This window comes from Oncorhynchus tshawytscha, unplaced genomic scaffold (genome assembly GCF_018296145.1).
Source record: "Oncorhynchus tshawytscha isolate Ot180627B unplaced genomic scaffold, Otsh_v2.0 Un_scaffold_17_pilon_pilon, whole genome shotgun sequence".
NCBI lineage: Eukaryota > Metazoa > Chordata > Actinopteri > Salmoniformes > Salmonidae > Oncorhynchus > Oncorhynchus tshawytscha.
The window spans coordinates 1,334,740-1,362,737 of record NW_024609830.1 but is presented as its reverse complement, the minus strand read 5'-3'; the positions used below and the strand labels follow the sequence as shown (position 1 = coordinate 1,362,737).

At 44.7% G+C, this 27,998-nt stretch overlaps 2 protein-coding genes across 6 annotated transcripts; one reads left to right on the top strand and one right to left on the bottom strand.

The window, feature by feature from the left end:
- Positions 1–155: 155 nt before the first annotated feature.
- Positions 156–11,290, bottom strand: LOC112239258 (protein C1orf43). 5 transcript variants are annotated; one of them, XR_006083066.1, is made up of 8 exons: positions 11,056–11,289; positions 7,619–7,720; positions 7,433–7,532; positions 7,270–7,323; positions 6,663–6,829; positions 3,015–3,073; positions 1,186–2,935; positions 156–988 (listed from the first exon to the last, which is right to left on the bottom strand). XR_006083066.1 is itself a non-coding variant. In XM_042319324.1 (8 exons), the coding sequence occupies exons 2-8, from the start codon at positions 9,829–9,831 to the stop codon at positions 2,707–2,709; spliced, it is 726 nt and encodes a 241-aa protein (XP_042175258.1). In that variant the 5' UTR covers positions 9,832–9,956; positions 11,056–11,290; the 3' UTR covers positions 156–2,706. The 5 variants fall into 5 exon arrangements, 4 of the variants coding, with proteins under 4 accessions (XP_042175258.1, XP_042175256.1, XP_042175257.1 ...); XM_042319324.1 differs by adding an exon at positions 9,817–9,956 and having other exon boundaries at positions 156–2,935; positions 11,056–11,290; XM_042319322.1 differs by having other exon boundaries at positions 156–2,935.
- A 4,029-nt stretch (positions 11,291–15,319) lies between these two features.
- si:dkey-92i15.4 lies at positions 15,320–27,200 on the top strand. Its single transcript, XM_042319284.1, has 8 exons — positions 15,320–15,477; positions 20,495–22,884; positions 22,921–23,726; positions 23,907–24,114; positions 24,612–24,710; positions 24,868–25,117; positions 25,991–26,107; positions 26,598–27,200. The coding sequence occupies exons 2-8, from the start codon at positions 20,980–20,982 to the stop codon at positions 26,753–26,755; spliced, it is 3,543 nt and encodes a 1,180-aa protein (XP_042175218.1). The 5' UTR covers positions 15,320–15,477; positions 20,495–20,979; the 3' UTR covers positions 26,756–27,200.
- The last annotated feature ends 798 nt before the right edge of the window (positions 27,201–27,998 follow it).

The window sequence follows — 27,998 nt, the reverse complement described above, 5'->3', positions numbered from 1 at the left end:
ACTTGGGCATGTTCCCCTTTTACAGTTGAAGGCTATTAAAGAAATGAGCAACATATAATGTTCTTGGGGGAGAAATGTAACCTACACCACTAGAATTGAGTTGTATCTCAAATGTCCATGAAAACAATGTCATAAGACATCACCATCAGTCAATAATCTCTCTGGTCCAGTGGTACCACTTTAATGGAATGGCAGCTGCAGTATGTATTACAATGCACAGAGGATAGATCAGGGGAGTCCATTAAAACATAAAGCAGCCTGTTCAGCACTATTATCAGGCCATAGTAATGGCTGGGATTGAATACATGGAATGGTATTAAACAAATAAAACACCTGATTTTTCGTGTTAAACACCTGATTTTTCGTGTTAGTTACCGTTCAGTTCTATCCATTATTGAGGCGTCCTCTCCTCACCAGCCTCCTCTGGTCCCAATCATACACACAACACACAACTCATTAGATTCAAACACACTTCTGAAGCTGTTCACATTTGATTGGAGGAACATTGCTACAATCATCCATAAATCTCTAGCCTGGTCCCACATCTGTAGGTGCTTTAGATAACTCCACTGACGATTCATATGAGCCTGGGTACCATACCAGTCTGTTTCTGCTGTAAGAGAGAGTGGGGATTGTTTAAGCAGAAACTGACTGGAACCCAGGCTTTATAGTCAATTCACACCTCATTATGAATATATCAAACTGGAACCCAGGCTTTATATCCAACTCACACCTCATTAAGAATGGATCAGACTGGAACCCAGGCTATATAGACAACTCACACCTCATTATGAATATATCAGACTGGAACCCAGGCTACATAGCCAACTCACACCTCATTAAGAATGGATCAGACTGGAACCCAGGCTATATAGACAACTCACAATTCATTATGAAAATATCAGACTGGAACCCAGGCTACATAGCCAACTCACACCTCATTATGAATAGATCAGACTGGAACCCAGGCTATATAGCCAACTCACACCTCATTATGAATATATCAGACTGGGACCCAGGCTATATAGCCAACTCACAACTCATTACGAATATATCAGACTGGAACGCAGGCTATATAGCCAACTCATTACGAATATATCAGACTGGAACCCAGGCTATATAGCCAACTCACACCTCATTATGAATAGATCAGACTGGAACCCAGGCTATATAGCCAACTCACACCTCATTAAGAATATATTACGGTTTTAGTATTCAACCATGCATACATACTAATTTAATTATTTAATTGTATTAAAATCATCCATTCAAGAAAAAGGGCACTTAACATGAATGCTTTATTCTAAATAATTATCTTTAAAAATGGAATACAAAAAAAGATTTCAGCAACAACAACAAAACATTGTACAATCTAAAAAGTATAATCATTTTTATGCAGCAAATAGACAACCGTCAGACTGTGTAACATGTTCATTTCCTTGTAACACTAGCCCTAAACCAGAGCAATATATATGTAAATACATGGCTCTGCCCTAAACAAGTGCTGGAACAGGACAATAATACTGGAAATGTCTAGCAGTAATACTGGAATAATCCATAGTTCTTCTGTACTGTTCCAGCTCAACCGTGACTAACCGGATTCTACTAATCAGCTTGATTGGAGGTGTGTTAGTGCTAGGCGGGAACAAAAGCCTGCACAGCCTGTACTGTAGCTCTCCAGGGCCATTGTGAGGAACGCTGGTCTGCTATAACGTTAGTCCATCAATAGCTTAGTTAGCACTGAACACATTATAAACAAGTCTTACTCTAACACTGCATTAATGCAGCGTTTCCCAAACTCAGTCCTGGGGACCCCAAGAGATGTACGTTTCAGGTTCTGCTCTAGGACGACACAGCTCATTCAAATAATCAAAGCTTGATGATTAGTTGATTATTTGAGTCAGTTGTGTAGTGCTAGGGCAAAACCCAAAACGTGCACCACTTCGGGTCCCCAGGACCAAGTTTGGGAAACACTGCATGTAGCTTATCTCTTTTGCATAGCCCTACATGATGATCTACCTGCAAAGTCTGTGCAAACGTTCACAACGATGTTTAACGTCAAATAAGCTTAAATCTAGTGCACTATTTATTATGTGAGATGCATGATAGATAGTAGGCAGTGTTTTTCCTCAGGACTAGTAAGGCAGTGTAATGTTACTGTCATTCCTATACTGCTGTGCTCTGCTACTGTTAATCCTGCTGTGCTCCAGTCTTCCCAACTGTACCAACCCTAACAAGTCTCTTCTCTCTCTGCTGGCACTAACAAGTCTCTCACTAAACTAACTCACCAACCTCTTCTTTTACCACAAACCCCAGTATCTGTCACCTCCAGGAGCTCTACTTATCACTACCTTCATTTCCGTTTTATTTCACCTTTATTTAACTAGGCAAGTCAGTTAAGAACTAATTCTTATTTACAATGACGGCCTAGGAACAGTGGGTTAACTGGTCTAGGAACAGTGGGTTAACTGCCTTGTTCAGGGGCAGAACCACAGATTTTATCTACTTTGGAAATAGAGAAGGAAAGGTGAGTCCAGTACTCGCAACAAAACAGATTTAAAGTAGTAGCAGAGAAGTTGTTGTAGTTTTCAGGTTGTTTTCTAGGGAGTTGTAAGTTCTCAGGGTTGTAGGGAGTTGCAGTTGTCAGAGGCAGCAAGTTGTCGGGAATTGTAGTTTCTTGTGTTATGCCATAGGAGATTGTAGTTCTCAGAATGTGCTTTCCAAGGTGTTGTACTTGTCTTTAAAGTTTTTGAGTTCCAGGAAGTGTTTTGGTCTTTTGGTGCGTTGCCCAGCTGACGGCAGGTATGTGACCTGGGAGGGGGGAGAGGGGGGGGTGGGCTCTGGGGTACTGGTCAAGTCTTTAGCTGCTAACTGGTGATGCTGGTCCAGACTGGTGGAACTGGAGTGGCTCTTCACACTGGGGAGAGAAGAATAACTACTCGTGTCAAACTTGAAAAACCTTCATTAAAACACATGAGTAGTGCTTAGATAAATGGCAGTGTATCTATACTCACACAGAGGCCAGTTCGTTCAGGGCTTCCTTGTATTTGACAAACTCTGCTTCTCCAAACACCTTCAGACACAGAGAGACAGACAGGAGTCATGCACTATAGGCTAGAGGTCGACCGATTAATCGGAATGGGCGATTAATTAGGGCCGATTTCAAGTTTTCATAACAATCGGTAACAAATCGGTAATCATGGCCGATTACATTGCACTCCACGAGGAGACTGCGTGGCAGGCTGACTACCTGTTATGCGAGTGCAGCAAGGAGCCAAAGTAAGGTGCTAGCTAGTAAGGTGCTAGCTAACATTAAACCTATCTTATAAAAAACCATCAATCTTAACATAATCACTAGTTAACTACACATGGTTGATGATATTACTAGTTTATCTAGCTTGTCCCGCGTTGCATATAATCGATGCGGTGCCTGTTAATTTATCATTGAATCACAGCCTACTTCGCCAAACGGGTGATTTAACAAGCGCATTCGCGGAAAAAGCATCGTCGTTGCTCCAATGTGTAACAAACCATAAACATCAACGCCTTTCTTAAAATCAATACACAAGTATATATTTTTAAACCTCCTGCATATTTAGTTAATATTGCCTGCTAACATGAATTTCTTTTAACTAGGGAAACCACTTGTGTCACTTCTCTTGCGTTCTGTGGAACAGAGTCAGGGTATATGCAGCAGTTTGGGCCGCCTGTCTCGTTGAGAACTGTAAAGACTATTTCTTCCTAACAAAGACAGCCAACTTCGCCAAACGGGGGATGATTTAACAAAAGCGCAAAAGCGCATTCGTTGCACGAATAAAAATCAATACACAGAAGTATGTATTTTTAAAACTGCATATTTAGTTCAAAGAAATTCATGTTAGCAAGCAACATTAAACTAGGGAAATTGTGTCACTTGCGTTCATCGCACACAGAGTCAGGGTACATGCAGCAGTTTGGGCCGCCTGGCTCGTTGAGAACTAATTTGCCAGAATTTTACGTAATTATGAAATAACATTGAAGGTTGTACAATATATCAGGAATATTTAGACTTATGGATGCCACCCGTTAGATAAAATACGGAACGGTTCCGTATTTCACTGAAAGAATAAACATTTTGTTTTCGGTTTTGACCATATTAATGACCTAAGGCTTGTATTTCTGTGTGTTATTATGTTATATTTAAGTCTATGATTTGATAGAGCAGTCTGACTGAGCGATGGTAGGCACCAGCAGGCTCGCAAGCATTCATTTAAACAGCACTTTCGTGCGTTTGCCAGCAGCTCTTCGCTGTGCTTCAAGCATTGCGCTGTTTATGACTTCAAGCCTATCAACTCCCGAGATTAGGCTGGTGTAACCGATGTGAAATGGCTAGCTAGTTAGCGGGGTGTGCACTAATAGCGTTTCAAACGTCACTCGCTCTGAGACTTGGAGTAGTTGTTCCCCTTGCTCTGTTCCTGGTTCGAGCCCAGGTAGGGGCGAGGAGAGGGACGGAAGCTATACTGTTACAGTGGCAATACTAAAGTGCCTATGAGAACATCCAATAGTCAAAGGAATATGAAATACAAATGGTATAGAGAGAAATAGTCCTATAATAACTACAACCTAAAACTTCTTACCTGGGAATGTTGAAGACTCATGTTAAAAGGAACCACCAGCTTTCATATGTTCTCATGTTCTGAGCAAGGAACTTAAACGTTAGCTTTTTTACATGGCACTTATTGCACTTTTACTTTCTTCTCCAACACTTTGTTTTTGCATTATTTAAACCAAATTGAACATAATATAATACATCAATAAAATCAATTTACTAAGTTAAAATAAAAGTGTTGTTTTTGTTCATTCAGTAGTGTTGTAATTGTCATTATTACAAATATATATATATAAATATCTGCCGATTAATCGGTATCGGCTTTTCTTTAGTCCTCCAATAATAAGTATCGGCGTTGAAAAATCATAATCGGTTGACCTCTAGTCCTAACTCATTTTTACAGATGCATTATAAGCTCAAAAATTACAATAGCCGTGCCCATTTGCATGACAATTAATCATAACCCAAAATGCCTTTGTCATTACAACTCCAGTGTGTGTACAGTTCAGCTCGTCACTTAGCACATCCCTCGCCCTAAGACAGACATCCAAAGCATGCCATTGAAAAAGCCCCCCGTCACTGTACATTAGTGCAGACGATCGTAACACGCGCACACAGTCACACACACAGTCACACGCACCTCCTAATGGCCAAGTAGTGGTGAAGAGGTCCCAAAGCCAGCTACAAGTCAGGTCTTTCAGACAGAGGACAACAGGAAGCCAGCTACAAGTCAGGTCTTTCAGACAGAGGACAACAGCAAGCCAGCTACAAGTCAGGTCTTTCAGACAGAGGAGAACAGGAAGCCAGCTACAAGTCAGGTCTTTCAGACAGAGGAGAACAGAGAGCCAGCTACAAGTCAGGTCTTTCAGACAGAGGACAACAGAAAGCCAGCTACAAGTCAGGTCTTTCAGACAGAGGAGAACAGAGAGCCAGCTACAAGTCAGGTCTTTCAGACAGAGGACAACAGAAAGCCAGCTACAAGTCAGGTCTTTCAGACAGAGGACAACAGAGAGCCAGCTACAAGTCAGGTCTTTCAGACAGAGGACAACAGAAAGCCAGCTACAAGTCAGGTCTTTCAGACAGAGGACAACAGAGAGCCAGCTACAAGTCAGGTCTTTCAGACAGAGGACAACAGAAAGCCAGCTACAAGTCAGGTCTTTCAGACAGAGGAGAACAGAGAGCCAGCTACAAGTCAGGTCTTTCAGACAGAGGACAACAGAAAGCCAGCTACAAGTCAGGTCTTTCAGACAGAGGACAACAGAGAGCCAGCTTTCAGGTCTTTCAGACAGAGGACAACAGAAAGCCAGCTACAAGTCAGGTCTTTCAGACAGAGGACAACAGAAAGCCAGCTACAAGTCAGGTCTTTCAGACAGAGGACAACAGAGAGCCAGCTACAAGTCAGGTCTTTCAGACAGAGGAGAACAGAGAGCCAGCTACAAGTCAGGTCTTTCAGACAGAGGACAACAGAAAGCCAGCTACAAGTCAGGTCTTTCAGACAGAGGAGAACAGAGAGCCAGCTACAAGTCAGGTCTTTCAGACAGAGGAGAACAGAGAGCCAGCTACAAGTCAGGTCTTTCAGACAGAGGAGAACAGAGAGCCAGCTACAAGTCAGGTCTTTCAGACAGAGGACAACAGAAAGCCAGCTACAAGTCAGGTCTTTCAGACAGAGGACAACAGAAAGCCAGCTACAAGTCAGGTCTTTCAGACAGAGGACAACAGCAAGCCAGAAAGCCAACACTTTGTTTTTGCATTATTTAAACCAAATTCAACATGTTTCATTATTTATTTGAGGCTAAATTGATTTGATTGATGTATTATATAAAGTTTAAATAAGTGTTCATTCAGTATTGTTGTAATTGTCATTATTACAAATTAATTAATTAATAAAAAATATTGGCCGATTAATTGGTATCGGCTTTTTTTGGGCCTCCAATAATCGGTATCGGCGTTGAAAAATCATATTCGGTCGACCTCTACTATAGACCACTCAGTACTGAGTGGCAGACACAATGTCATGTGGAGACACAGGCATCTTTCTCTCCCCCAGATAAAATAAAGAGAGACACACACTGACCCCGGTGCCGTGGCGAGCGTTGTGGTAGCCCTCCAGCAGTGTGTCTATGAGGGAACTACGGCTGCTGCAGAACAGGGAATGGGAACTCCTCAGATCTAGAAGCCAGGCGCGGAATCTCCTCCCTGTCACAGCTGTGGGAGTCCCTCCCAACTCACTGAACGGAATATCTGACAGGAGATGAGAAGACATTTTATGATCAAATTGGAGTTATGGATCTATAGGTTGAAGGCCACTGATTTATGAGGTAGTACAGTAGGTGAAGAGGATGTGCAGCATTATAAACTGGGTGGTTCGAGCCCTGCATGCTGATTGGCTGAAAGCCGTGGTATACCACAGGTATGACAAAACATGTATTTTTACTGTTCTAATTACATTGGTAACCAGTTTATAATAGCAATAGGGCACCTCGGGGATTTGTGGTATATGGCCAACATACCACAGCTAAGGGTTGTATCCATGCACTCCGCGTTGCGTCGTGCAGAAGAACAGCACTTATTGCTTGAGTATACCATAGTTACAACATAATGCCCCAGCAGGGGGTGCTGTTGGACTGGGATGATGACAGTGAGATGTACAGGCCAGGGTGAAACAGCAGGAGAAGACTTACCAGAGTCTCTTATGGCATCTAGTGCCCTCATTCTGTATAGGTAGTCATAGCAACCTGCAAAACACATACATAGATCATATTTTTTTAGTTTACAGAGGGCTACTGTAGCTATAGATTGGGTAGAAAAGATATCTACATGATGTGTGTGTTTGTGTTCTCTCACCGCCACTCTGTAGTCTGTCGTCCTGTTCAGACAGCAGGCGTGGCTCAAAGCGGATCTCCTGAACCTTGGACAGACCAGAGTCTATCTCCTGTCTCAGCTCCTAAAGGACACAGGAAGTAGAGAAAATTAACACGTGTATAGAAAAATCATGTTCAAAATGAGTCAGACTGAGTGTGTGTGTCTTACCTTTGGAGCGTTGTGGCCCAGGGGTACATGTGGTCCTCTACGAGACTTCATGGCGAAGCGCATTATCTGCCTCTTCACAAAGATGAACAGCAGCACAAACACCTGGAGACACAGACCTCTGTACATTAGAGACATCAACCTATCCAGAGGAGTATGTCCTAGAAGAGACATCAACCTATCCAGAGGAGTATGTCCTAGAAGAGACATCAACCTATCCAGAGGAGTATGTTCTAGAAGAGACATCAACCTATCCAGAGGAGTATGTTCTAGAAGAGACATCAACCTATCCAGAGGAGTATGTCCTAGAAGAGACATCAACCTATCCAGAGGAGTATGTCCTAGAAGAGACATCAACCTATCCAGAGGAGTATGTCCTAGAAGAGACATCAACCTATCCAGAGGAGTATGTCCTAGAAGAGACATCAACCTATCCAGAGGAGTATGTCCTAGAAGAGACATCAACCTATCCAGAGGAGTATGTCCTAGAAGAGACATCAACCTATCCAGAGGAGTATGTTCTAGAAGAGACATCAACCTATCCAGAGGAGTATGTCCTAGAAGAGACATCAACCTATCCAGAGGAGTATGTCCTAGAAGAGACATCAACCTATCCAGAGGAGTATGTTCTAGAAGAGACATCAACCTATCCAGAGGAGTATGTCCTAGAAGAGACATCAACCTATCCAGAGGAGTATGTCCTAGAAGAGACATCAACCTATCCAGAGGAGTATGTCCTAGAAGAGACATCAACCTATCCAGAGGAGTATGTTCTAGAAGAGACATCAACCTATCCAGAGGAGTATGTTCTAGAAGAGACATCAACCTATCCAGAGGAGTATGTTCTAGAAGAGACATCAACCTATCCAGAGGAGTATGTTCTAGAAGAGACATCAACCTATCCAGAGGAGTATGTTCTAGAAGAGACATCAACCTATCCAGAGGAGTATGTTCTAGAAGAGACATCAACCTATCCAGAGGAGTATGTCCTAGAAGAGACATCAACCTATCCAGAGGAGTATGTTCTAGAAGAGACATCAACCTATCCAGAGGAGTATGTCCTAGAAGAGACATCAACCTATCCAGAGGAGTATGTTCTAGAAGAGACATCAACCTATCCAGAGGAGTATGTTATAGAAGGGGGTGACACAATATAGAATTTGACAAGGCAAGATATACACTGAACAAAAATATAAATGCAACATGTAAAATGTTGGTCCCATGTTTCATGAGCTGAAATAAAATACCACAGAAATGTTCCATAAGCACAAAAATAATTGTGTACAAATTTGTTTACAACCCTATTAGTGAGCATTTCTCCTTTGCCAATATAATCCATCCACCTGACAGGTGTGGCATATCAAGAAGCTGATTAAACAGCATGATCATTACAGTTGCACCTTGTGCTGGGGACAATAAAAAGCCACTCCAAAATGTGCCATTTTGTCACACAACACAATGCCACAGGTGTCAAGTTGAGGGAGTGTGAAATTGGCATGCTGACTGCAGGATTGTCCACCAGAGCTGTTGCCAGATAATGCAATGTTAATTTCTCTACCATGAGCCACTTCCAACGTCTTTTTGGCAGTAACTTCCACTTCCAATTTGGCAGTAAGTCCAACCGGCCTCACAACCGCAGACCACCTGGAAGGCGTTGTGTGGGCCAGCGGTTTGCTGATGTCAACGTTGTGAATAGATTGTCCCATGGTGGCAGTGGGGTTATGGTATGAGCAGGCATCCTTTTTTATTTATTTGATTTATTTAACTAGGCAAGTTAGTTAAGAACAAATTCTTATTTACAATGACAGCCTAGGATCAGTGGGTTAACTGCCTTGTTCAGGTGCAGAACGACAGATTTTTACCTTGTCAGCTTGGGAATTAGATCTAGCAACCTTTCGGTTACTGGCCTAACGTTCTAACCACGGACAATGAACACAATCGCATTATATTGAATGCACAGCGATACAGTGACAAGATCCTGAGGCCCATTATTGTGTCATTCATCCACCACCATGACCTCATGTTTCAGCATGATAATGCACAGCACCATGTCGCAAGGATCTGTACACAAATCCTGGAGGCTAAACATGTCCCAGTTCTTCCATGGCCTGCATACTCACCAGACATGTCACCATGTTTGGATGTTCTGGATCGATGTGTACGATAACATGTCCCAGTTCTTCCATGGCCTGCATACTCACCAGACATGTCACCATGTTTGGATGCTCTGGATCGATGTGTACGATAACGTGTTTCAGTTGCCGCCAATATACTGCAACTTCGTTCAGCCATTGAAGTGAAGTGGGACAACATTCCAAAGTCCACAATCAACAGTGTCGCTCTGCATGAGGCAAATGGTGGTCACATCAGATACTGACTGGTTTTCTGATCCCCGCCCCTACATTTTTTTAAAGGTATTTGTGACCAACAGATGTATATCTGTATTCCAAGTCATGTGAAATCCATAGATTAGGGCCTATTGAATGTATTTAAATTGACCGATTTCCATATATGAACTGGAACTCAGTCAAATCTTTGAAATTGTTGCGTTTATATTTTTGTTCAGCATACACTGACACAGCTTGCATGTACTGTAACAGGGTGGAGGGGCCTCCATAAAGTCAACTACAGTAATCATATGATTTGTAACTGTCATCTTATTGGTCCCTTTGAATTATTGTTTGTTATGATTAGTTGCAGGTATCACTCTGGAGAATGCACTTCCACTTGGGGGTATTCATTAGTCGGATTCCGTTGCAAAACGTTTTGAGCCTAAAATCTCACGTAAACCCTGTCCACAATAGATACATTCTTAGTTCACCCAAATTACAAAATTACATTTTGGTGTCAATACCCTGTAAGCAACTTATGGTATGACAATGCTTTAGTTAAGTTTCCCTGGCACTGTTTCCAAATGCATTTGTGACATAAATCCCATTTAGCATGTTCAAATCATCTATAAGTGACTTTGATGAGCTTCAGAATCAATTTGAGATAGTTTCGGGTGATGCGCAAAAAAATGCTAACATCGGTCCCATGACTTGAATGGGGTTTGTGCCACAAATACTAAAAGGTTAGCATTTGGAAACAAAACCAAAGCAAGGGAAATAAAACCAAGGCGTGGATTGCTGTCATACCTTACAGGGTAAGGAAACCAATGTGTAATTTTGTAATTTGGGTGAATTATCCCTTTAAAAAAAGCTAGCTATATTTTACTGTGTTGTTGGGTACAAGTGCCCAGTTCGTCTTCATTGCCTGTCATATAACCTGTTTTTTGTTACACCTTGATTGACACTTCTGCTGTGTTGCCTGTCTCTATACTGTAGCTAGCAAGCTAATTCCATTACACAGGAGTCCTGAGAAACGCAACAGCTAGCTAGTTTTGTCAAGCAGTCTTTATATTAAGGAAAAACACGAGAACACATTCATTTAAGACTTACCAGACTTCCGTAGGCCATAACAAGCACTACGTTGACGCTGGAGAGAGGAGAATCGGACCTCATGTTGAAAGTCTTCGTCAAAAGCTAAACTAGCGTAGAATCAACAGAACTCACTCATAGTTCCTTTCAGAATGTACACGAGTGACTGTAACATTAATGATCAAATCTCGGTTAATCCATTGGAAAATCTGTAACAACGAAGCGTTGACACTTCCCTGTTGTTGATATCATTTGTTGACATCCGGGATTGTCACGTGATCTATTCCCTGCCTTCTGGTTTCGATGACGTAGCCGTAGCCTACAAAGGTCCTTCACCGCCATCTGCTGTTCGACACCCCACGAAACACAAACGCTCCTCTCCAATGAGTGAGTAGCAACCTCTATAGTGGTCTCCATTCTCTACGAACCAGTTAGTCGGTGAGAAACAAGAACAGTATTACAATCTTCTCATGTGCCATGAACTGTTTAATGTCATTTGCAACTGCTAATTTGATAGGCCTGTAGTAAGCCTAATATTGCCTTTGTAAAGGGGTTATCGTTATCTTATCCTCTGAAGCCTACGGGAAATACTAGGAATCTGTCAGTTCTCTATGAAGGCAATGTGAGTTGGTTGATGATTTACGATCCTATTTGTCCCAATAAACAGAGAAGCCATTCTTCTGGAGGAGACTGCGGTGGGAGGCTGAAAATATGTCTGGAGTTGCAGATGTGAACATTGGGATCTTTCCCTCACATAGCCAGTCCAGCGCTACTCTGTCCAGCAAAGATCTTCATTTACATTTTATATAGCACTAATAAAGCTGTACATGGGTGGAAACAGAAACTCTCCTTGTCCATTAACAATGTGTGGCTGGGTGGGAAATCTCTCAAAGCAAAACCACGAGCCTCTGACACCAAAACATTCCATTACAGCTAATGCTTTAGGGAAGTGGTCAACAGAGATGGTGCCTAGCCTATACAATGGCCTATACAAACATTGAACTGTCAAGCAAGCAAACCATTTATCTGAATTGGCATCTCCTGAAACTGAACTGTTTCTGCGTAAACATTATATTTTTCTCTTTTTTGTTTTTCTCTGATATATAGGTGACAAGTAAGTTTGCCTATGTGTTGTCATTGCATGGACTTTGGTCATTCATGATATAGATATAGGCTAATGTCACCATTCCATAGTCCATGATATCTTGGGGAGACTTTGAGATTGGCTCATTTGGCTGATACTGTATCTGCACACAGCCACGAGCCATCTGTCTGTACACTGTGACAGTCTAGTCATCTATAAACCAAACCACTACCCTGCTTCTGTTATGCTACTGGCTGACTGCCCCTGGCTGACTGCTACTGTCTGACTGCTACTGTCTGACTGCCCCTGGCTGACTGCCCCTGGCTGACTGCTACTGGCTGACTGCCACTGGCTGACTGCCCCTGGCTGACTGCTCTTGGCTGACTGCTACTGGCTGACTGCCCCTGGCTGACTGCTCTTGGCTGACTGCTACTGGCTGACTGCTCTTGGCTGACTGCCCCTGGCTGACTGCCACTGGCTGACTGCTCTTGGCTGACTGCCTGGCTGACTGGCTGACTGCTACTGGCTGACTGCCACTGGCTGACTGCTCTTGGCTGACTGTTACTGGCTGACTGCCACTGGCTGACTGCTCTTGGCTGACTGTTACTGGCTGACTGCCACTGGCTCACTGCTCTTGGCTGACTGCTACTGGCTGACTGTCTGTTACTGGTGGATTTAAGGGGTGATGGCTGTAACTTGTTGCTTCACTAGAGATGCACAAACACATGTAAGTACTGTACCTTTCTTATTACAGATTATACAGAAATGTTACAATGTTGTATGTGACATGATCCGTCACATGAAATGCTTACCTTCAAGCCCTTAACCAACAATTCAGATTTTTAAGTAAGCAAGAAAACATTTGCTATGTATATATATCATTTTTTTTTAAGTAGCACAATAAAATAACAACAAGGCTATATACAGGGGGTGCCAGTACTGAGTCAATGTGCGAGGGTACAGGTAAGTCGAGGTAATTGAGGTAACATGTACATGTAGGTAGGAGTAAAGTGACTATGCATAGATACTAACAGCAAGCAGCAGCAGCCTAAAAAAGGGGGTCAATGAAAATAGTCTGAGTAGCCATTTGATTTACTGTTTAGCAGTCTCATGGCTTGGGGATAGAAGCTGTTATTAAGGAGACTTTTGGACTTTGACGCTCCAGTACCACTTGCCATGCGGTAGCAGAGAGAACAGTCTATGACTTCGGTGGTTAGAGTCTTTGACAATTTTTAGGGCCTTCCTCCTACACTGCCTCGTATATTTTTTTATTTAACTAGGCAAGAACAATTTCTTATTTTACAATGATGGCCTACCCCGGCCAATCCCTCCCCTAATCTAATAGTGCGCCCTATGGGACTCCCGATCACAGCCAGTTGTGATACAGCCCGGGATCGAACCAGGGTCTGTAGTGACGCCTCTAACACTGAGATGCAGTGCCTTAGACTGCTGGATGGCAGAAAGATTAGCCACAGTGATGTACTGGGCCGTAAGCACTACCCTCTGTAGAGCCTTGCGGTTGGATGCCGAGCAGTTGCCATACCAAGCGATGATGCAACTAGTCAGGATGCTCTCGATGGTGCAGCTGTAGAACTTTTTGAGGATCTGAGGACTCATGCCAAATCTTATGTCTCCTGAATATATGAGTGAGTTAGTGAGCGAGCCGGTGACTGAGTAAGACAATGACTGAGTGAGTGAATGCGTGACTGAGTAAGACAGTGACTGAGTAAGACAGTGACTGAGTGAGACAGTGACTGAGTGAGACAGTGACTGATTGAGTGAATGTCTGCTTGCCCGCCTGCCTCTGTTTGTGTTTGTTTATATTCCCATGCAGTATAAACCGGTGTGGTTGTTTAGCTGCCCTCTCAGACCACATTCTGCTACCGAGAATAAACCATGCTGCCTTCACAGCCTTGGCAGTCTGAAACATCTAGAGGAAACAGAGGAATACTGCTAACGAGACAGTGTTCATGAAGGAGGAATACTGCTAACGAGACAGTGGTCATGAAGGAGGAATACTGCTAACGAGAGTGGTCATAAAGGAAAGGAGACAACGAAAGGATGCTGTTAGGGACACAGCACACTGTATATGTAAATGAAGGTGTGATACTGATGTCTCTACCGGTGGTGTGATGCTTCTTTGTTCCCTCAGGAAGGAAGTCTCTCAGCTCACGCTTCAGACGACAGAGCGGAACTGCTACAAGTCTGAGGTAAATGTTTTTTAACCCTAATTTTAAAGTCATTTTCAACCTTTTCATATATTTCTTATAATGCAGATATTGTCCTGTCTAGATCTTCCCTGTTTGAGGGCATCAACATGACACTGAACACACTGACAGACATATAATCAATATGTGGGAGTACCTTTAGACCTATTGACCTGTGCTATTGATAAGTTGATGTTATTTATCTCAGTCAGAGCCCTGAACTGGCCAACCCTCACATTGCCCCAAGACTCTCTCTGTCTTACCTATCTTTTAGACATCTCCAAAAAGTAACTCCCCTGGGGAAAAGCAGTGTTGAAAGTATAGGCTCATATGAGCTGTGTGGAGGTCTCCAAATGCAAGCCTTTGTTGATTCCCCATTACACAGGTAACCCGACTCAGCTTGGTCTCCACTCATGTAATCTAACATTCTCACTCTGTACAGTTAGAGTTATACATCCCAATGTTGCTTCACCTGGAAAGGTTACCTAGGGTGGGCTGAGAAGGATTAGGCTCTCTCTTGCTCTCTCCCTTTCCCTCTTTCTCTCTTCTTCTCTCAGTTTCACATCATTATCAGAACCCTGTCCCTTCTTCCTCTGGCTGTGGTGATGTCACAGCAGGAGACAGAGAGATTGATTTTGATATGGCTGTTTGGTGTGTGTGTGTGTGTGGGTGGGTGGGTGTGGGTGGGTGTGTGTGTGTGTTGTACAGCGTCACATCTCATGTAGTGTAGTTGTAAATCTACTGACTGACTTCAGGGTCAACTGATCAATACAAAATGGCAGCATGTGTTTGTACTGTATGTGTGTGTGGAAGGGGATTATACATATGCATGTGTACATACAGTATAAGTGTGTGTGCGTGGTCAGAAGGTGACACACTGAGCAAGTCTGGAATGCCGTCCTGTGAGCAAGAAGGAAGGAGGGAGTAACAATAGAAGGGGAGGAGAGAGAGAGGGGGGGGTAAACCAGTGGGGTAGGTTTGTGTTACCGTATAGAAACATAATGCAAAGATGACAGAGAACACACAGAGAGAGGGAGCTGGGAGAGGGAGCTGGGAGGAGGATGAGGATGATGGTAACAGTACTCTCTCCCACTACTACCCCAAAACACAGCTTCTGATTGGATCAGCTTGGACTCCTAAGTTTCTCTGAGGGTAAGGTGTGTTTCTGTGTCTTTGTTTAATTTGCCTTTAGAGTGAATGGGGCCATGTTGTTGCCAACGGATACGCAGGTGGGAGGCTTTGTGAGCTGGGAGAACAGGTGTTTCTGTAAACTGACACTGGGACTTACCGGAGTCAAAAAAAGAACTGGTACACACATAGAAAAACACACATTACCATCTTAATGGAATTAATACACTCTCATGGATTTAGTCTTCTTGTTGATAGATGTTATTTATTCATTTTTGTGATCTTCAAACTTACTGATATTATGATGTAGCTTAGTTGTACTGTGATGTTTTCAGCTGTCTGCTTTTGGCTCGGTTGGTGACAGTTGGGTGACAGTTATTCTGTTCACTGATATGACAGCAGTCTGCACCCATTAGACAGTTAGCTTTGCATAACACCCCAGAGATGAAATATTTGACAGTGGGAGGTTATATGTCAATCTGTAGGTGAATGACTGGATAACAAGTCAAGAACCCATAACTGAAGGGATGCTTCACTCTAACGTTCACTGGTTGTGAGTACTGTAGTAGATAGTTTACTCACTATCTTGTACTGAGTAGGGTATCTTGTACTGAGTAGAGTATCTTGTACTGAGTAGAGTATCTTGTACTGAGTAGAGTATCTTGTACTGAGTAGAGTATCTTGTACTGAGTAGAGTATCTTGTACTGAGTAGAGTATCTTGTAGAAAAAAAGGTGCTATCTAGAACCAAAAAGGGTTGTCCACATAGGAAAACCTTTGGATAACCTTTTTTGGTTCCAGGTAGAACCCTTTTGGTTACAGTGAGAACCCTTTTGGTTCCAGGTAGAACACTTTTGGGTTCCATGTAGAACCCTATGTAACCCTTTCTACAGAGGGTTCTACATGGAACCCAAAAGGTTTATACCTGCAACCAAAAACGGTCTACCTGGAACAAAAAAGTGTTATCCTATGGGGACAGCTGAAGAACCCTTTTGGAACCCTTTTTCTAAGAGTGTACTGAGTATAGTATCTTGTACTGACAGTAGAGTAACTTGTACTGACAGTAGAGTATCTTGTACTGACAGTAGAGTAACTTGTACTGACAGTAGAGTATATTGTACTGACAGTAGAGTAACTTGTACTGACAGTAGAGTAACTTGTACTGACAGTAGAGTAACTTGTACTGACAGTAGAGTAACTTGTACTGACAGTAGAGTAACTTGTACTGACAGTAGAGTAACTTGTGCTAGTGTAACCGATGTGAAATGGCTAGCTAGTTAGCGGTGGTGCGCACTAATAGCGGTTCAATCGGTGACGTCACTCGCTTTGAGACCTTGAAGTAGTGGTTCCCCTTGCCCTGCAAGGGCTGTGGCTTTTGTGGCGCGATGGGTAACGATGCTTCGTGGGTGTCAGTTGTTGATGTGTGCAGAGGGTCCCTGGTTCGAGCCCAGGTTGGGGCGAGGAGAGGGATGGAAGCTATACTGTTACACTGAGAGTAAGGTATCTTGTGCTGAGAGTAGGGTATCTTGTACTGAGACCTACTCTCAGAAAAAACCTCTAGACCACCTTTACTCCACAAACAGAGATGCATACAAAGCTCTCCCGCACCCTCCATTTGGCAAATATGTCCATAATTCTATCCTCCTGATTCGGGCTTACAAGCAAAAACTAAAGCAGGAAGTACCAGTGACTCACTCAATACGGAAGTGGTCAAATGAAGCGGATGCTACGCTACAGGACTGTTTTGCTAGCATATACTGGACTATGTTCCGAGATTCATCCAATGACATTGAGGAGTATACCACCTCAGTCATCAGCTTCATCAATAAGTGCATCGACGACGTCATCCCCACATTGACCGTACGTACATATCCATCCATGGATTACAGGCAACATCCGCATTGAGCTAAAGGCGAGAGATGCCGCTTTCAAGGAGTGCCACTAATCCGGATGCCTATAAGAAATCCGGCTATGCCCTCAAACGAACCATCAAACAAGCAAAGCGTCAATACAGAATTTAGATTGAGTCCTACTACACCGGCTATGACGCTCGTCAGATGTGGCAGGGCTTGAAAACTATTATGGACTACAAAGGGAAACCCAGATGCGAGCTACCCAGTGACGCGAGCCTACCAGATGAGCTAAATCCCTTTTATACTCGCTTCGAGGCAAGCAACACTGAAGCATGTATGAGAGCACCAGCTGTTCTAGATGACTGTGTGATAACGCTCTCGGTAGCCAATATGAGCAAGACCTTAAACAGGTCAACATTCACAAGGCCGCGGAGCCAGATGGATTACCAGGACGTGTACTCAAAGCATGCTGTACCAACTGACAAGTGTCTTCACTGACATTTTCAACCTCTCCCTGACTGAGTCTGTAATACCTACATGTTTCAAGCAGACCACCATAGTCCCTGTGCCCAAGGAAGTGAAGGTAACCTGCCTAAATGATTACCGCCCCGTAGCACTCACGTCGGTAACCATGAAGTGCTTTGAAAGGCTGATCTTGACTCACGTCAACAGCATCCTCCCGGAAACCCTAGACTCACTCCAATTTGCATACCACCCCAACAGATCCACAGATGACGCGATCTCGATCACACTCCACACTGCCCTTTCCCACCTGGACCAAATGAACACCTACATGAGAATGCTATTCATTGACTACAGCTCAGTGTTCAACACCATAGTGCCTACGAAGCTCATCAATAAGCTAAGGACCCTGGGACTAAACACCTCCCTCTGCAACTGGATCCTGGACTTCCTGACGGGCCGCCTCCAGGTGGTAAGGGTAGGCATCAACATGTCTGTCACTCGGATTCTCAACACTGGGGTCCCTCAGGGGTGTGTACTTAGTCCCCTCCTGTACTCCCTGTTCACCCACGACTGCGTGGCCAAACACGACTCCAACACCATCATTAAGTTTGCTGACGACACAACAGTGGTAGGCCTGATCACCAACAATGATGAGACAGCCTATAGGGAGGGGGTCAGAGAAATGTCAGTGTGGTGCCAGGACAACAACCTCTTCCTCAGTGTGAGCAAGACTAAGGAGCTGATCGTGGACTACAGGAAAAGGTGGGCTGAATAGGCCCCCATTAACATTAACGGGGCTGTAGTGGAGCGAGTCGAGAGTTTCAAGTTCCTTGGTGTCCACATCACCAACGATCTATCATGGTCAAAACACACCAAGACAGTTGTGAAGAGGGCACGACAAAACCTTTTCCCCCTCAGGAGACTGAAAATATTTGTCATGGGTCCCCAGGTCCTCAAAAAGTTCTACAGCTGCACCATCGAGAGCATTCTGACCGGTTGCATCACTGCCTAGTATGGCAACTGCTCGGCATCTGACCGTAAGACGCTACAGAGGTTAATGCGTACGGCCCAGTACATAACAGGACCTATATAATAGGCGGTGTCAGAGGAAAGCCCATAAAATTGTCAGAGACTCCAGTCACCCACGTCATAGACTGTTTTCTCTACTATCGCACGGCAAGTGGTACCGGAGCGCCAAGTCTAGGACCAAAAGGCTCCTTAACAGCTTCTACCCCCAAGCCATAAGACTGCTGAACAATTAATCAAATGGCCTCCGAACTATTACATTGACCCCCCCTCCATTTGTTTTGTACACTGCTGCTACTCGCTGTTTATTATCTATGCATAGTCACTTCACCCCTACCTACATGTACAAATGACCTCTAACCTGTACCCCCGCACACTGACACGGTACCGGTACCCCCTATATATAGCCTCTTTACTTTTTTTTACTTTAGTTTATTTCGGAAATATTTTCTTAACTCGTCTTGAACTGCACTGTTGGTTAAAGGCTTGTAAGTAAGCATGTCACGGTAAAGTCTACACTTGTTGTATTTGGCACATGTGATAAATAAATGTGACAAATAAAGTATGATTTGATACCCATCTTGTACTGGCGGTAAATAGATTAGTAAATAAACTGGTGGTTCAGTAGGTTGGAACATGCTGATTGCAACACCAGAGTTGAGGGTCTAATTCCCACACGGGCCCCCATATACTGAGTGGCTTTGTATAGAAGTCCATCACCATGCTATTGTTCTAACAGCAGGTCAACAGTACCCTGTGGTGGTGACAGTGTAGATATCAGTAGCTCCATCTGAAAGCAGTGCCCATACAAACTGCATGGAAAGCAGTTTCACTCAGTTCCGCTTCTGTTACAATCTTATCTGATCACATTCAACTCTGTTTGACTGAGCCCTTTGTGGAGCACTTTGAATCTCTGTCTGTGTTTTGATTGTTTTATTTGACAAGAGAGTGCATGTATATGTGTGTGTGTGTGTGCTAGAGAGAACCAGAGAGAGAAAGAAGGAAAGAGAGAGATTGGGCAGTATCTGTGTAATACATTGTTTCCTAGTGTCAGAGTGGATTGTTGTCTGATTTGTTTTTCCAGTTTGATTTTAGGTTGTCACCAGTCCAGTCGACCCAGGACATGTTTCTAGTGTAAACAGCTGTTAGGACATACCCATTCAAGTGACGTGTTTAGGTGGTGAGTGTGTGTGTGGAGAGGGAGACCTCTATGTGAATGGACTCATTGAGTCAGTATGAGGGGAATGTATGGAAGGCAGCAGAGTTTCACTGATGAGGTAACCTCACTTCACTGAGATGGTAGTTGGATGGAGACTTTCTATAGAGTTTGGAATGTCCTGTTTTTCAACTTAATTGTTTTTTTCATTCATTTTTTTTTGTTGACACTTTCGTTTCTTTATATATCTCTCTTTTTCTGTATTTTTCCTTCTTTCTATCTCTCTGTCTCTTTCTGTCATCTCCATTCCTCCCTCTCTCTCTCTCTCTCTCTCTCTGATGACTGTAATCTGGCTACTGTGTGCTACTAACTGTACTGTATCATTACATTTGACCATAGTGTCCAGAATACCGTTACCTCAGCATTCCTAACCATTTCATTTCAAAGATGGAATTTTCTCAGCAAAAATATGCAATGTTTTTCATATGTAAATATAACAAAACATAACATTTGACATATGATATATTTCTTTATGTTTATAGTGTTCTGAGGCTTGTGTGTGACCACTCACCCAGGAAAACTTCACTGCTGAGGACCTCTGTTTGACTACTGGAGCCGACACCACAGAGAAGAATGGACAGAGAGGGAGGGAAGTAGAACTAACAATCATCTCTGAGTGTGTGGGAGACAGAAATGCAGAGAATCTTCATGGATGGAATCTCAAACCTGTGGATATACAAGTGAGTGTCTGTTGATATCGGGAGCCCCAAACATGAGAAGATTGCAGTTCAACCACTCTGACGTTTCTGCTGGGGCAGACAAACACCTTTCCTAACAGGCCTGTGCTGCTACCAGGCCTGTGCTGCTGTCGAAGACTTCTGTGATGATTTTGACCAGTGGTTAAACTCTGCAAAAAGGATTACTGGGATTCTTAAACTGTCACCTTTTACTACATACTACGTTTGGAATAATTCAACTCGCACTGGACCCATTCCCCAGTGAGGGGAAATACACAACAGGCTCCACAATGGCCACCGGACAGTTGAGACAGAATGGTGGTGTGAGGGACGTGATCCCAGAGGATGGCAGTGACAGGGGAGGAAACTGTGGCATTGCAGGGAAGTTGGCTGGAGACCGGGGCAGGACAGAGTGGAGAAGGCTAAACCTGCCCAAAAGGAGTAAGAGTTTAGACTGGAGTGGAAATGGGGCTAGCCCTGGCGAGGGGCTCAGAACTGGGCAGCTGAGGTTTTCTGGGAACCTAGGGGGGTCCCCACTTAAACGAGCAGAGAGTTTGGAGAGGAGGGGGGCAGGAGAAAGCAATGTGTTGTCCAGGGTGAAGGCCTTTAACTCAGTTGGACCAGGGGAAGTGATGAGCCCCGTTGGGGGGTCAGGGCGTTCCCTTGGTGAAGTGGTGTCCCCTGTGGGTCTAGCGTATGTGGCTATATCTCTGGAGAGGGCCAGTGGGGGCCAGTCCCTCCCCACCAGACTGAGTTCTAGTCCTGGTCCTGGGTCTGGAACCAGAAAACCAGCTGGTGGATCTCTTGGATCCTCCAGGGGTCAGAGTATCTGGGACCGGATACAGAAGCTCTATGGGTCTACTGGAACTGATAAAGCTACGAACAGAGATGAGGATGTGAAGGACTCAACCAGAACCAAGCGTCTCTCAGCACCGGTAGGAGACTGGTCTCCATTGGAGAGGGATGGGGGAGATACAGCAGCCAATCGCAGGAAGTCCACCACAGACTCTGTCTTTGTCTCCCCCCTCTCCTCCCCCTTTTCCTCCCTCCTCAGTGGATTATCCAAGGGGGAGAGGAATGGCCTGCTCTCACACACACCCCTAGTAGAACAGAACACCACACACACACCCCTGGTAGAACAGAACACCACACACACTACACACACACCACAGAGACATCAGAATAGTGCAGTCAAGGTGTCTGGTTTGAGCCCCTCACTGTCTCCAGTGTCAGGGTGTACCACACCCACACTCTCATACAAACCCTCACACACACCCTTAGTGGAGGGGTCATCAGTGTGCATTAGGGACCCCTCACTATCCCCTCCATTAGAAGACAAACAGGAGAGAGGGGAAAAGGAGGTGACAAACACTGTGGGCAAAACGAGTGGAAGTAGTGAAGACAGACAGGAGAGAGTAAGGGTGGGGAGCATGGCTCAGGAAAAAGAGAAATGGACTGATGTCGAAGGAAAAGGACACAAGAAAAAGGAGAAGCAAGGGAGAGATCACGCTGAAGTCTTTCTCCCCCAGCACAGACTATCAGTGACACCCACCAGGGACTCTCAGCCTATCACAACGTCCGGAGTAGGGGTCACCACAGGGTCAAACCCCCTCCTGACCAATCAGCTTAATGGGAAAACGGACACCTATGACAGGAGCAAGACCCCTGGTAGAGGCGTGGCCAGGGAACAGAGCCTGTCAGAAGATGTGTTTGAAGCCAACACCCCACAGAGGATAACATTACAGAACACAGAAAATACCAAGTTACCTGGGAAACTGGTAGTGCCCTCTGCAGCCAGTGTGAGGAACAAGATCCACCAGTTTGAAGCTCTGACACAGACATCTCAGGTCTCAGTGCCCAACTACCTGAAGCCCAGACGGGCTTTCTCTGTCCCGGAGCAGCTCAGTGAGTCTGGAGAGGGGGTCAGGAAGAGTGGGTTGGATAGACAGGTACGCGGGGTGGGGGGAGTATGGGAGAGAGGGAGAGGAGGAAGAGAGGGAGGGATTGTAATTATGGATGGGGGGAGAGGACGAGGAGAAGGGGTAAGGAAGAGTGTGCCAGATAAAGCACTTGGTGGAGGGAGAGGAGGTGAGGTAGTGAGAGAAGAGAGGAAGGCTGATAGAGGGTGGGCGCTGAGGTCTATGTCAGTCGATGAGGTGAGGCTGGGGAGCAGGGAGAGAGGGAGAGTAGGGGAGAGCGGGGGAGTGGGGGAGAGTGGGGGAGTGGGGGAGATGGGAAGAGTAGGTTATAGAGGTTTAGTACGGGGAGTGGGGGAGAATGCTGTTGGCTCTGGTACGTTTTCCAACCTCAAGGGTAAACTAGACATCCCTCTGAATGGCAAAACCACCAGAGACACTCTGAGAGACTTTTCCATTGATGAGCCAGACCTCCCCAATCACACAGTCACACCCCAGGACTGGAGTAGGAGAGGCACCAACGCAAAGACTACTACAGTCACTGCCAAGGATACTTCATCCTCCCAGCTGTCTAACTCTGTGAACAACTCCAATGACGTTCTAGGTGGCCCTGACCAGTCTAGGAGGCCTCACAGTAGAGACTCACCTAACCTGCCATCTCCAGTGAGTGATGACGACAAGACACCAACCAACACCCCCCAGAACTCCCCCTTCCACCCCCAGAACACACCTCCCACCTCCCCACACCTCCCCACTACTTCCCTGCAGCCTAAACACCAACAGAGTGTAGATTCAGGCCTGGCTGACCTAAAGAACCCTCCAGTCTCCACACACACAGCCCAGGGTAGGGTCACTACTGACCCTGCTATCCCAGTCTCACACTCTGGCCTGGGGAGGGATTCCCTGTCCCTTCCCCTCACCTCCTCCTCCCCCAGCAGCCTACCCCTCCTCCCCACTCTGGCTCGATGGAAGTCAGAGGAGGGGGGATGGAGTGATGAGGATACTGATGATGAAGGTACAGAGAAGGACGAGGACTCCACCTACGACTCAGACTCTGCTGAATCCTCGGTGACCGTCACCAGCGCCATGAGCCAATCACATCGCAGGAGTTTCTCTCTCAGGTGGGTCACTTCTGTTTTCAACTGATGATGAAAATACTACGCTAACACAACAAGCACCATGTTTAAAAGTTCATTAACAGCTAGAAAGGTGGGATTATTGTCAGGCTACCTGTTACTTGTTTTTATCTAATCATTCAACTTTATCTTTGAGTTTATTCCCTCACTATGACTCTCTCACAGTCTGGCAGAGCTGTGTAACTTCGGAGAGGTGGACTATGATCCCCAGTCTTCCTCTGACAGTGAGGAGTGGCCGTCCAGCCGGTCAGCCAGCCGGTCAGCCAGCCTGTCGTCTGACGTGTCGGCATTGTCCTGTGTGTCTGTCCTGGGCAGTGATGAGCTGAACCGCCTGCTGGACGACGTAAAGGGCCTGGGGGACACAACGCTGCAGGTACCACAACTATCTTCACTATACCAGACTAAACAACCAGCTAAAACATTACGTAAAGAGCCTGGGGGACACAACGCTGCAGGTACTACAACTATCTTCACTATACCAGACTAAACAACCAGCTAAAACATTACGTAAAGAGCCTGGGGGACACAACGCTGCAGGTACTACAACTATCTTCACTATACCAGACTAAACAACCAGCTAAAACATTACGTAAAGAGCCTGGGGGACACAACGCTGCAGGTACTACAACTATCTTCACTATACCAGACTAAACAACCAGCTAAAACATTACGTAAAGAGCCTGGGGGACACAACGCTGCAGGTACTACAACTATCTTCACTATACCAGACTAAACAACCAGCTAAAACATTACATTAGTGTTATTCCATTCGTATTAGCATTAATAATAGCATCAGTATTTGTCAATGCTCAACTGCCATCTTGTGCTGTTGCTGTTCTATCCCCCTCACTCTCTCTCCCTGCTCTATAGAACTATGAGGATGTCCAGGTGGTGGTTCTCCATAAGGATGTTGGTGTGGGACTGGGCTTTACCATGGCAGGAGGAGTGGACCAGAACAAACCTGTCATTGTGAGTACTACTCAACTAGTACCAATGCTTCCATGTTTCTGTGGCCGATTCAGGTCGCCCACACAATTCAAGACCACATTAGCCCACTGATCTAAAGCCTAGGCATCATGTTTTTTCACTTCCTGGTCTACTCTGACCTCTGGTGTTTGTCTTCCAGGTCCATAAGGTGTTCCCGGCAGGGGTGGCTGCTAAGGAGGGATCCATCCAGGAGGGAGACAAGGTCCTGTCAATCAACGGCACAGCGCTGTGTGGCTCCTCCCACTGGGAGGTGCTGAGGACACTAAGGAGGGCACGGACTCAGGGGATGGGCGTGGTTGTCTTGAGGAGAGGGGGGGTAACAGACCCCCGTAAGGGAAGAACCGTGACTGACAGTCGAGGAGGGACACAGACAGAGCCTGCTAACACTGGTGAGATGGATCAGCTGGTTGGAGCATTGCAGTAGCACTTTTTACAACTGTGGTAAAAGTTATCTAAAGCAGAACAACATTGATCAATGTTCCAAAGTCATTTCACAGCTTCTCTCTTCTCACCCTGAACCTGTTGTTTTTCCACAGCTTCTCTCTTTTCACCCTGAACCTGTTGTTTTTCCACAGCTTCTCTCTTCTCACCCTGAACCTGTTGTTTTTCCACAGCTTCTCTCTTCTCACCCTGAACCTGTTGTTTTTCCACAGCTTCTCTCTTCTCACCCTGAACCTGTTGTTTTTCCACAGCTTCTCTCTTCTCACCCTGAACCTGTTGTTTTTCCACAGCTTCTCTCTTCTCACCCAGAACCTGTTGTTTTTCCACAGCTTCTCTCTTCTCACCCTGAACCTGTTGTTTTTCCACAGCTTCTCTCTTCTCACCCTGAACCTGTTGTTTTTCCACAGCTTCTCTCTTCTCACCCTGAACCTGTTGTTTTTCCACAGCTTCTCTCTTCTCACCCTGAACCTGTTGTTTTTCCACAGCTTCTCTCTTCTCACCCTGAACCTGTTGTTTTTCCACAGCTTCTCTCTTCTCACCCTGAACCTGTTGTTTTTCCACAGCTTCTCTCTTCTCACCCTGAACCTGTTGTTTTTCCACAGCTTCTCTCTTCTCACCCTGAACCTGTTGTTTTTCCACAGCTTCTCTCTTCTCACCCTGAACCTGTTGTTTTTCCACAGCTTCTCTCTTCTCACCCTGAACCTGTTGTTTTTCCACAGCTTCTCTCTTATCACCCTAAACCTGTTGTTTTGACAGAGAATGTAGGCAAATGTGCGTGTGGGAGTCATTTTGACCGTGTGTGTGTGTGTCCTGTGTGTCAGGTCAGAGGGTGTGTGTGAGGCTGGAGAAGCGCAGCAGAGACCTGGGCTTCAGTCTGGAGGGAGGAGTGGGTTCCAGCCTGGGAGACAAACCCCTCACCGTACAGAAACTCTTCCTAGGTGAGAGGTCAACCTACCTACAAAATATAATAGAATTAATGAACGTTACTTGATCATCTTTTTTATTCCTATTGCTGTTTCCTCCCTATTGAAAAAAATGGCGTATTCTGTTTTCATGTTATCATCTTGTGTATATATTCTGTTGTCATGTTATCATCTTGTGTATATATTCTATTTTCATGTATTTTCAAGAGGACTATAATGGAAATAAGTTTAACGTTTTTTTGTCATCCTCGATGATTTAAAAACTGCAATAATGCATTGTGTCCACACATATTATGTTTTTAAATGGCCAAATAAATCAAATACACTTACTGTATATCACCACATGGTAGAGGAGCTGACCTTTCTATTGAGGTCATTCAAATGAATGTCTCTTTAGTCAGCAGAAACACGTGTCAAACTCCAAGCTCAGACCATTGGTTATGACTTGTCTGATAAAGATATCAAGGTCAACATCTGCTAACAATAAGCCCCTCATCCCTTTCAGGTGGACCAGTGAACCAGGTGTCTCCAGGGGACGAGGTGATGGAGATCGAGGGTGTGAGCTTGGTGGGCCTGAGGAGGCTGGAGGCCTGGACCTTGATCAGAACACTGCCCCCTGGGCCAGTGGATGTGGTACTACACCGTCCTGACATACCACAGTGACAGGAAGGAATATTGATATGCACCCTCGATATGCTTATAACAAGGCACTGAAGCATTGTACTCCTATGAGGTTGAAGTGAGGGTTGCCAATCTGATTTTGGATATGTGGTTCGGGTCAACTTCTACCTCAAGTGAGAGGGATGATATGTATTGCAGCAGTCATACGATAACAAAGCACTGAAGAGACCAGTAAACACTGAGGAGAGGGCCTGTCTGTATATAGGGTCAACCCAGGGTATGAAGAGGGAGACAGAGATCAATACAGAGGTCATTTATTTAATGTTGTAGAAATATGCTGTATGTTTCTTTAATACCTAGTCGGCCCATTGTTTTATATGTTTAAATGTAAGGAGTTTGTATATGGCTGTTGTAATATATATTGTGACTAGAAAGTTAATAACCGTCCTCTGTCTACTTGCTGTTAATAAATCCTACAATAACCCCATGGTTGAAAGCGGTCCCTGTTTAAACACAGTACATGGCGGCAGGTAGCCAAACGGTTAAGCGCATTAGGCCAGTAATCGACTAGGTGTAAAATATGTTGATGTGCCCTTGAGCAAGGCACTTAACCCTAATTACTCCTGTAACTCACTCTGGATAAAAGCGTCTTGCTAAATTACTCAAATGTAAATGTACATTGTTTTACTTACAGGGGGCGCTAGAGGATCACATTATCTGGCCACCTATGCTGCCCACAAATATACTCTGTTCTCAGGCATAGGTGTGTGCATGTGTGCACATGCAATGAGGCTCTTAGGTGTAGTTTATAGGCTTATATTTGTTTATGCAATGTCTCATGTCTCAGTGACACATCCCGTTCGAATTACACTGATTAATGTCACTGATTAGCGTCACTCATTAATTAGCGACAGGTCAGAAGGACGCAACTTGTCAGAAGACACTGCTCTTGGTGGGATGGGTTCTCATTGGATGGGTCTCCCTCCCTGACACCTGACCATGTGATAAGATGGCATTAGGCAATAGCCGATGTAATACTAAGCTTAGCTTTTTCTGCCCCTAACAAGAGAATAATGTCAAGTCATTGTTTTCTGCTCCCCAGTGTGACCTTTAGTGAGCTAGTGATACTTCATAACATTTCAACCAAGCTGCGTTTCATTAGTATCTGTCTTCCCTGAGTCATTATCTCCTCATTATCAGTACTGTCTTTTTATTATCCTGAGGGTTTCATCAGGGCCTGTTCAGGAGAAGTGACTTTTCATAACGTTCAGTTAGAAATGTCTTT

Coding starts and splice junctions, on each gene's coding strand:
- si:dkey-92i15.4 (XM_042319284.1), top strand. CDS start 20,980: ATGGCCACCGGACAGTTGAGACAGAATGGTGGTGTGAGGGACGTGATC. Junction 22,885..22,920: donor AGAGAGGGAGAGTAGGGGAG/AGCGGGGGAGTG, acceptor GGAGTGGGGGAG/ATGGGAAGAGTAGGTTATAG. Junction 25,118..25,990: donor GACAGAGCCTGCTAACACTG/GTGAGATGGATC, acceptor CCTGTGTGTCAG/GTCAGAGGGTGTGTGTGAGG.
- LOC112239258 (XM_042319322.1), bottom strand. CDS start 11,118: ATGAGGTCCGATTCTCCTCTCTCCAGCGTCAACGTAGTGCTTGTTATG. Junction 6,830..7,269: donor AGATGCCATAAGAGACTCTG/GTAAGTCTTCTC, acceptor ATCTCCTGTCAG/ATATTCCGTTCAGTGAGTTG. Junction 2,936..3,014: donor CTGAACGAACTGGCCTCTGT/GTGAGTATAGAT, acceptor TGACACGAGTAG/TTATTCTTCTCTCCCCAGTG.